This window comes from Nicotiana tomentosiformis, chromosome 4, assembly GCF_000390325.3.
Source record: "Nicotiana tomentosiformis chromosome 4, ASM39032v3, whole genome shotgun sequence".
Lineage (NCBI taxonomy): Eukaryota > Viridiplantae > Streptophyta > Magnoliopsida > Solanales > Solanaceae > Nicotiana > Nicotiana tomentosiformis.
In genome coordinates, this window is record NC_090815.1 from 54,927,184 (window position 1) to 54,938,334 (window position 11,151).

Genomic DNA, 11,151 nt, shown 5'->3' on the forward strand with positions numbered 1-11,151 from the left:
CCAAAATTTGCGATTAACTTATAATCTGCAATTTTTAAATTTTTAATCTGCCTCTTTTTTAATTTAATGATATTTTAATAGGAAAGATGATTTTAAAAGATGTTTGAAAGAGTTCTTGCTAATCTTCATAATGTTAGTGATTATGCGTATCTAACTTGGCACTATGGTGGAGAACTCCTCAAATACATAGCCCTGGTGAGAAAATGATATATCTCAGCGTCTATTAATGCAATGGATGAATATGCTACAAAGCCATATTGAATATTGGGGCAAGCTATCGTTAGAAAAAACAAGTAACCTTCAGTCTCCAGGGAAAAGAAAAAAAAGAGAAATCTTAAAAGAATTGTTCAACTAATGTTAAAACTGTTCCAATAATCCTGATGCCGTGATTATCGCTTATCTTTGCTCAATTAAGGGTTCCCCTTAAGGGTTTTTTTGCCTATGTATACAAATGTACAGAATTATACCAGCAAGCTTCAAGCACTATCTCCACCAATCTGGCACTTTCAGCCTCCTATTTCTATGTACATCAAGTTTTGCAGCAGGAAGCTTGTGCTTCACCTGCCTCCATATCATGTTTACAGCATCACCCTTCTTTGGAGGGTACTGGTACTCAAAGTGATGGGTAATGTTCTTAAGATAGCTCCACATTTCAAGCCATCTAGCTCTTGAAACGCTCCTGAGTTGATCAAGCATGTATCCTTCTTTCTTTGCCTCCTGACGTGAGAAGAATATCGAAAACTTGGTGTAGTCTAGTTCATCCTCAAAAGGTAGCTCAATTTTATCACTCACAATTACAGGAACACAATGGCTAACTATAGCATCAAACAGGCGGCAAGATGACGGTGTGTCACCTGCTGGGTTTAGACAAAACTTCGAAGAACGCATCCCGTTTGTTGACTGACATACAAAGGGAAACTTATAAGTAAATGTGAAGAAGTACAGGCAAAAATAACAAGACATTGATGGAAGGAGGAAGGGGATCAGAGTAAAAAGGAGCTAATCACTGAAGAGGATGAGTCGTCTTGAAGTTAATCCGATTAGTTAAGTGAGGGACTATTTGCTGAATGTGAACTGCAGTGGTACCTACTGAAAGTATTAGGTAACAGAACAAAAAGGCAACCGATACATCAGGGAAACTTAAAACTGTCAGGCGAATGGAAATGGCCAATTATGTAAGTATCTAACATATGACATATATACACATCGGAATGTGCTCTCATATTTTCCAGATGTAACAACTAAGAGATACCACCTGATTATACATAATCACTTTGAATAATTAAACAACTTACTGCATTTACACCTTCCCCTGAGATTCCTGTTGCTTCGAAGACAACATCTTTTTGACCACTTAACATGTCTTTCAATTGCTGACGGTCTTTCCCTTCCTGCATCATACTAGAGTCAGAAAGATTTTTATCATTTAAGAATGCATAACTGATTTATTCGTAACTGAAATAAGCATACATCTTTCCTGTCTGTCCTCCCCCGGAAGAAAAGAAGCATTGTACGAGACTCATATGGGTCTGAAATGTCATCAGCTACAAAAGTTTCAATCACATGTGCATATGGGGCCACTACATCTTTCCTCAAATTAGACACAGTTGGACGAGGGCGACCAAAATCTGCGACAACGAAGATAGCAGCATTCACCTTCTCCCGATAACGCTTGAAAGCATTTGGATGATGCATTGGGATCACATGATCCCGGCCAGAAGACCTCTTCCAATGTTCAGATTTTTGTAAGAAGTCAACAATTTCAGCCTGTTAGAACAATAAAGTCAATGCAGGAAAATTATTATTACAGGGAGAATACTGGAATAACACTAGTACTAATATGCTTCAATTCCAAACTAATTGTATCAGCTATATGAATCCCTACACCACCAATATACAAATCTCTACGCAAACTACAAAGACTCTTGGAAAACACCAATCCCAATGTATGAGTACCAACACGATAAGACCTTAAAGTTGTTATCGTGTACATGAATTTTTTGTCTACATTGTGTTCTATTCTTTAGAGGTGCTCGTCGATGGGTATGGTACAGTTTTTAGATATTTTGGTTCGATATTTTCGGTATTCGGTTTCTTAAAATGCTATATCAATACCATATCTAATTAAATTCAATATGGCTCGATTTTTCTCCTTTTGGTTTCGGTTTATTCGAACATTGGTTTGTTCGGTTTTGATAGAGATTGAAACTTTCCTTTTTGTCTTTAAGAGGTAAAAATAATCTTGGAAAAAAACACATAATCAAATGAAGTACTTTCTGGAACTTTCAATTTTCTTGAGAATGAGTAGGAAAGGCCTATGTGATCATGTATGAACTTTTGAACTGGAGTACCATAAAATCTGAAATAAATATAGGAATATGAAAAATAATGCAAAACAAAATTAAGTTGAACTAGCATTAATGATCTGAAGTGAATCACATCTTTTACAATGAGGAAAAAGAGAATTAAAGATAATTCGATGTTTTAATTTAATTGCTCACATCACAGTATTCCATTGAGATTCATCGACTAATGACATGAGAATGGCACTAAGGATAAAGCAAGTAAACTTTTAGGCAATTTACATTTTTGTTATAATCTAATATATGCATTTCAGTACGATATTGGTAATTTGATATATTTTTTCTAAATACCGAATACTGTACCGAATACCAAATTTTTTAAAAACTTAAACTAAATACCACACCATAATACCAAATGCCGAAATCTTCAGTTTCGGTTCGATAATTCGGTATATACCAAATTATGCACACCCCTACCATGGCGGCATATAGAACTTGCCTATCACTTGTGGCAAGTATATTCTTATGGTAGAGCTCCTCCATTTTATCGATCTTATTCCAAATCTATGCATTACACTCAGTGTTGTCAAAGGCGTGCTTAAGCCCTGAAGCGAGGCTCAAAACATGTTGAGCGCTTCGCCTAACTTTGTGGGTCTGTAAGACATACTTTTCCTTACCAACGATTGTAATCTTGAAAAGGCGACATTTAACAACTGATATTTCACTTTATCGTAAATGTTTTCCAAATTTTTTGTCCATATATTTGTTATTCATGCTTATAATTATTGAGTTTGGACTACAAATACATATTTTTACTTTTTCTCCAGTTACGCCTTTTATCATTAAAGCCCACGCTTTATTTGCATTTTGTACTTAAAGCCCCAACAGACCTTAGAGTTTTTTGCGCTTTTCGCCTTTGATAACACTAATTACACTTCATCTATCCTTCCATCAATAGGAATACTGAGCCTAAATATCCCAACTACCAATTCAGAATATTGAGCCTAGGTATATGAATATCTACTTGGGATATTGAGCCTAGATACCATAACTATCTTCATTCAGATATCATATTTTGCATAATCTCACTTCAACTTTATTCTTCTTATGGGGCAAAACATGCAATGGATGTGTGGTCTTGCTTACTTATCCTAAAACTATTAGGGGTCGTTTGGTTCAAAATCAAGCTATCGCAAGATTATAATCCTGTGATTAAAACCGGGACTATAACCTGGATAACTTATCCCACCTAATATGTGGAATTAGTTATACCAAGATTTTAGTATAAAAATAATACCGGTTTTATCTAATACCTCCAATCAAATACAGGATAATTTTAATCTCAAAATTTATACTGGAATAACCCACCTAGTCCCTTGAACCAAACAGCTTACTTTCTTGAGAATTTCTCCACAGTGCAAGCGTTTGGTTAACTGAATTCTCGCTAATTTTGTCAATAATAATATCATCTGCAGATAGTATGCACCATGGGACATCATCTCGTGCACATAGCTAGTTCATCCATAAGTAGCCCAAGCAAGAGATAAATAGATCTTTTAGTGTAAACTGACAGATTTAAGAAGCTCCTTTATATCTTGTTGGTCTCACGCTTGTAATATCTCTTTAATACACATCCTTTATGAAATTTATACAACACTTCATCTATCCTTCCATCAATAGGAATACTGAGCCTAAATATCCCAACTACCAATTCAGAATATTGAGCCTAGGTATATGAATATCTACTTGGGATATTGAGCCTAGATACCATAACTATCTTCATTCAGATATCATATTTTGCATAATCTCACTTCAACTTTATTCTTCTTATGGGGCAAAACATGCAATGGATGTGTGGTCTTGCTTACTTATCCTAAAACTATTAGGGGTCGTTTGGTTCAAAATCAAGCTATCGCAAGATTATAATCCTGTGATTAAAACAGGGACTATAACCTGGATAACTTATCCCAACTTCTATGTGGAATTAGTTATACCAAGATTTTAGTATAAAAATAATACCGGTTTTAGCTAATACCTCCAATCAAATACGGAAAAATTTTAATCTCAAAATTTATACTGGAATAACCCACCTAGTCCCTTGAACCAAACAGCTTACTTTCTTGAGAATTTCCCCACAGTGCAAGCGTTTGGTTAACTGAATTCTCGCTAATTTTGTCAATAATAATATCATCTGCAGATAGTATGCACCATGGGGCATCATCTCGTGCACATAGCTAGTTCATCCATAAGTAGCCCACGCAAGAGATAAATAGATCTTTAGTGTAAACTGACAGATTTAAGAAGCTCCTTTATATCTTGTTGGTCTCACGCTTGTAATATCTCTTTAATACACATCCTTTATGAAATTTATACAACACTTCATCTATCCTTCCATCAAAAAAAAAATAATGGCACTACTTCCTTATTAGTCCATTCTAAAAAAGAATGACAACTTCTTATTTTGAAACACTTAAACTTCAACTTCTCATTTACCCTTAATGACCAGCATTTATAGCCACACATGTTATGGCATATTTAAGACCACAAATTTTGAAAATCTTCTTTCTTAACTTTCATGTCCGCCCAAACTATGCAATTGGGGGGGGGGGGGGGGAGTATTTGATATGAATTCCTTTCTTCTCCAGCACCTAGCACAGACCTTGACAATTCATCATATGTTTTCTCTAAGTAAATAGATATTTTGTTTTTTAACAAATCTCCACCAATCTATTGACAAAAACATAGCATCTGTTGTAGATCTTCCCACCATAAATAACAATTTGTTCTTTGCACCCTTCTAATATCCCTAATGCTCTATCATTCTTTTTTCTCAAAGTGTATTCTATGGCTCAGAAGTTTACTACCACGATCTAATTTATAAGAAAAAATTATTATTACCACAATCTTTCACACATATTCAATATCTCTTTGTCTATAAGCCACACTTTGCATATTTCTTTTATTCTTATATAGGAACAGAAGGTACTCTTTCTCTACTTATTTTGCTTCTTTCCACTACTTCATATAAATATTAAATAGATAGCTTAGAAGATCATAATATTTAAACCTATCTAAGGCACTTTAGAACCTTTATTATATGATCTGAGCAACAGGGAATTCTACTCTAAGATTTTTTATGGCATCCTTAATTTCTTTACATCTAGTTTTATGAGTGTAGCTAAGTTTCTCTTGCGCAGATATACAAATACATGTAACATTATCCTTGTAATTTGAGTTAAGCAACTGATTAAAATAACATTTACATCTCTCTTTGATCTCACTATCGCTTGTCAAAACTTGTTGGACATGGCTTGTCAAAAGTTGTTGGACATTGCTTTAATACAATTAACCAATTTTAGATCTTTACTCCTCTTCTCTAAGACAAACTTGTTGGACATTGTGTACTAGGATTTACTTTCTTTCTCCACTTCCCCAATCCTTAATTTTTTGGAACAAGTCACAATGTCACATAAGACTTTACCTGGCTTGGTCAATAACCTTTTTACCTTCTTTCTTAACTCCCGTTATACTCTTTTTTTGGAGAAGGTAACATGTTGTATGTATTAAACACAAAACAGTACATGGGTTGTACTGAAACTATATATACAAGTGAGCAAAAGAGAGTAAACCAGGAACCTAATGTGTCTAAGATAGATATAGTATCCTCTGGGTAGATCTGGTTACACCAAAAACAAAAAGGCTTAATACAGTTAAGTTTGATCATTTGCACTGTGTTGTTGTTGTTCTCGAAGCTTCTAGAGTTCCTTTCTTTTCAAATTGTCCACCAAATGCAAGCAGGGACCATCCTCCATCTGTTTTTGTTATCTGCTCCAGTTCCAGCTTCTTCCCAACTAAAGTGAGCTTCAATAATGAAGATTAATGAAGATCTTCCATAACTTATCAGTTATCCGACAGTGCAGAAATAGGTGACTAACTGTTTCCACTTCGCTTTCACAAAGAAAACATCTTGAGCAGAGAGTCCACTTCCTCTTGTTTAAGTTTTCATGTGTGAGCACAGCTTCCTTTGCCAGTAACCATGAGAAGCATGCAATCTTATATGGTATCTTGGTCTTCCAAATATGTTTCCGGGGCCAGTTGGTGACTTGAGGTTTTGGTTGGTTTAACATTTTGTAGGCTGCATTGACACTGAATTTTCCACTGCTATGTCCTTGCCATCTCAATGTGTCATCTCCATTCTAAATTCCTGTGATGTTGTCCAGTTATTTATAGAACTCAATCATTCTATTTATCTCCCAATCATTCAAGTCTCTTCTGAGTATCAGTACCCAACCTTGAGGTGACCACATTTCAGCTATAGATCTTTGTTGGTGATGAGCTAAAGCATATATGTTAGAGAATAAATCCTTCAGAGCTCCATTCCCCAGCCAATTATCATTCCAGAAGGATGTCATGCTACCATTTAGCACTCTAATGGAGACTTGGTTTTTTAGAGCCGGTCATAATACCCTTATAGACCTCCAAAGACTAACTCCATAAGTTGAGTTAACTGGTTTAGTCATCCAGTTGTCTTCTACTGGTTTAACTCCCGTTATACTCTTCAAAGGCTTCACCATGTTCTGACTTTATCATAACTTCCCAGACCAGCAAAAGACGGCTCAAGCCTGCATTCTTACTAACTTGACTAACTCAACTGAAAGGGACTCCCACCCACCTCACCAGTTGAACTTTGGTCCTAAGTACTACTATATGCTCAGTCAGTTGACCTTTTAAGTTAAATGATTTAGCTCCAAAAGAATGTTACTTTAATGTTTCTCTAGATCAATTACCCGTTAATACATCACTTCTGTTCTAGCAGTATCACACATCTCTTTGATCTTACTATCTCTTGTCAAAACATTTTGGGGTTCGTCTTAATACACTTAACAAGGTTTAATTCTTTACCGCTCTTGTCAATTCTGTGTACTGGATATACATTTCTTTATCAACTCCCTGCATCCTAAGTTTCACATAAGACTTCACCTCGAGCTTCACAAATAGCATTTTTTACTCTCATAACCCTCTTATACTATTCAATCGCTCCATCATCTGCAACTTTTTATATTTTCATATATCAGCAATGCAAAAAATCTGTATAATTTACTAACTTGACCAGTCCAACTAGCAAGGGGCTCCGACTCACCTCACCGGTTATAATGTGCTCAGCCATTATAACTATTACTATATGCTCAGCCAGTCGATAATATTTTAGATACATTAATTGGATCCAGAAGAATGCTACAAAAATGTTTCTCGGTACCGATTAACGGCGAATACACCTTCTCTTCCAACACTATCATGGTCCTTCGCAAATATTCCACATTGAACAAACGTAACGTCACTCTGTATCTTTGCCTAGTCATTAATAAAAGGTAATGACTTCTTTAACTAACAATCTACATGTAGGAGAACTTTATATAAGACCAAATAAATGCATAGATTGCTTTGCAAATTTTATTGGTTCTAAGTGTTCCTTCTCTAACAATTTAACTTTGTGATGCATTTATCATTTCTTTAACCGATAAGTAGCAATACCTCACCACTGGATCAATGAGCAATCAAAAGGCTCTCGAGAAGTCCTTTTAGTGACCACCTCCTTGAGAGAGAGTCAAACTGCTCGAGTGCCCCATAAATTTCAACGTTTAACCAAAAAGGAGCATATCAGAGTAAACTCACACGGATCCCTCTTTATTGGAATACTTGACCTACTTGCCTTTTTGTCTGTCCCAAAATACTAGTCCTATTTTCTTAAACAGGAAGCTTTTTCATTTTTATAAAAATTCAAACTAATATAAAATGTAAGATTTTGTTTAACACACAATCTCATCAATGCATTCCACTTTTCCATGTTTTGAATTATTGTTGTACACAATATTTACCTAACTTCAGTACAACATATACTCAAACTTCTCTTCATCTTCATAACAGTCAAAATAAGTCAAGTTTCCAGGGTGGAAGGAGTGCGAGATAAGCAAAATGTGCATAGAAATTGAGTGCTAGTGTGCTACCAAACGTGTAGTTGAATATTCACATAGCCAACTTTTAAGCTGCGCTACAAATTGCAAGAAGCACTCTCTACTCCAGTTTCACAGGTAATATTGCCAAACTGTACACAGTCAGGGTCAAGCCTTTTAATGGATTCATTAACTAGAATTTGGATTTTTAATAGCTACAAGTTTCCAGGTAGAGCTCGCTTAAGTATGAGCTGTAATATTTATCTTGTTTACTAAGACATTTAACTATTCTTTTAATAATTAAAACCACATGAGTGCATAAAAAAAGAAACTAGGAACAAACTGCAATTCCTCAAATTAGGAATGAGAGCTATAATGTTCTTTCTTGTCCTATACTTATGAGGAACCCACTTGTTGCCAATAATAGAAACAAGAATAATGAAGATCATCTTTCTTTTCAATTAAGTACATATTTATAGCTGAAATATTTGACCCCCGGGTTAAAAGCTTGCTAATCTTTTTGCTTGTTCCTTACCAATAATATACTAAAAACCGATCAATCAACTTGAACTCAATCTCAAACTAGTTGGGTCGACCATTTAAATCTTCTAAGTTTTCCGACCAATGTAAGTCCTAGTAAGAGAGGTTCTCTAGTTCACAATTATCCTAATTATCAAGGAACACTCACCACTTATCTCTAACCAAACTAATGAAGTGTAACAACAATGACTAAGAATTCAGGAGAATTACAACAATAAAATCATTTCTAAAATGAAATTCAGAGAACTAATTTTGAAGATGCGAAACGAGATATGGGATAATGCCAAGCATTTCTAACAATTCATTCCTCATTTAGCACTGAAAACATACATATTATATATATAAGAAAGAGAGATCACACCTGCAATTGATCATCAAATTTGACCTCTGAATCATTGCCATGTCTATAGAAAGTATTATAACTCAAGGAAGAGAAAAAGGGCACGAAAAACACATCAGCGGAATCCGGATCCAAAACCCTAACAGCCTCTCGGGTGGGCCTATTTCCATTTTCATCATCACCTGCATAGAGCAATGAAGCCAACATCCAATACTCCACACTATGCTGTCTCCTCAAACCCGTGGATTTGGGCCACTTGGGCAATGTCTCAATCGTCACAGGAGCCGCATTATAATGCGAGCCCTTCAACAAACCCACATTGTATTTCATCTCTAGATCGTACATGTATACCTTGAGAGGCTCCGATCCAGTGAAACAGGGCTTGGCTTTACTGGGTGAGGAATCGAATAGTGAAAAGCTTGATCTGTAATCGATTTTTCCAGTATAGAACAAAGAAGCAACGAGAAACAAAATGAACACTGCCAAAATGAGTAAACTCTTACTCATTGTATCTTTCACTTTCATTTTTGTGTGATTTGAAGTTTACTGAATAATTTGGAGCATGGAAATGCATGAAATATTCGAAGAGTGGAATAAGAGGTAGATTGGATCGTAAGGAATGAAATATTCACCTTCTGTACATTTTTGGGGGGTTTTAGATTCTCTGTTGGTCTTTTGGGATATGGGAAAGTCTGAGCTGTGGTTTCTGGAGGATCTTGGTGGGATGTTGAGGCTATTATTATAGCACTGAAAACAAAATGGCAAATTGAGATGGAACCTGTTAGCCAAAGCGCCAAGCCAAATCCAACCGACAAACCAAGTCAAACCGGAAAAACAAAAGACTTGTGGTTAAGTTTGGTTTGATTGGTTTGGTGTTGAAATATTTACACTCTAAATCAACTACCCCAACCACATAACCATAATTGGCCCATATCGCAAATTCTTACTCGGTTTACCCCAATATGTATATAATTTGAAAAGAAAATTTCGTGTTAACAAGGTGAAATCTAGTTCTAAACGAGATCCATGGCGATTACCAAATCTAGTAATTTTTGCTACAGATCGACGCCCGACGAGTTCACTTTGGCGAATCTATGGCTGCTTATTGACCCCACACGTGCATGCCGCTACTGTAAAATCCCCTCCTTGGGGATTTAGCTTTGTTATATGTTACTGAATTTTTGATCTAAGATTCTCTTAATATCTTTATTCCCTGAGGATTTGACTGGAACTTTGAAGGAGATATTAGAGATGTGTCCGTCTATTGGTTGTATCATAGATGGGAAGGATGCTAAGCATGTGTAGTAAGAGATTGTTGATTGTGATGTTGAGATTCCTCTCGATTGAAAGGGAATTATGAACTGATGATTCTGTTTGCAGGAGGCTATGTTCAGATTTTATTCTTAAAAGTAATTTTATCTTAATCTATATTATCTGATTTTGGGATGTTATCGAAGATAATTTTGATATAATTATTGAAAAATGTTATTTTTATTTTGTTTTCACGAAGTGTTTTAGTTTTGTTTTAGTAGTATGCTATTTTATGAATTATTTTTTGCTGGAAAAAATAAATGGAGGAATTTATTACTGATGCATTGATGTTACAAGAGAGATTTAATTGATATTTAATATTATAGAATTTGAGGACCGTTACTTAATGCAAAAGATAGTGTAGCAGTTTGTATAATGGTATAAATTCTATGTATACAATATTATATACTTTTATACAAGGTTGATACATTATATAATAAGTTTATAATATTGTATTATAATTTATAAAGATGTATATATCCTATTGCAAAAAAATACTAGCTATGCGAACGAAAACTGAAAAATATGGCTAGGTAAGTGCAATATAATGTGTTGGTATATAAATAATATTTTATACATACAAAATAATCATTAACATCTAGTTTGTAAGTATTTCTAAATTTTTCTATAGTTTTTAATGTTTTGAAATATTTATTTTATGTGTGGGCTTGTAAATTTTCACTATCCAGTAAGTAGATTTTACTTG

The 11,151-nt window shown here is 34.9% G+C and overlaps 1 protein-coding gene across 1 annotated transcript; it reads right to left on the bottom strand.

Annotated features, from left to right (window-relative positions):
* Positions 1-334: 334 nt before the first annotated feature.
* On the bottom strand, positions 335-10,497 carry LOC104086567 (probable arabinosyltransferase ARAD1). The gene is made up of 4 exons (XM_070199784.1): positions 9,156-10,497; positions 1,471-1,767; positions 1,296-1,391; positions 335-900 (listed from the first exon to the last, which is right to left on the bottom strand). The coding sequence occupies exons 1-4, from the start codon at positions 9,657-9,659 to the stop codon at positions 484-486; spliced, it is 1,314 nt and encodes a 437-aa protein (XP_070055885.1). The 5' UTR covers positions 9,660-10,497; the 3' UTR covers positions 335-483.
* Positions 10,498-11,151: the final 654 nt, after the last annotated feature.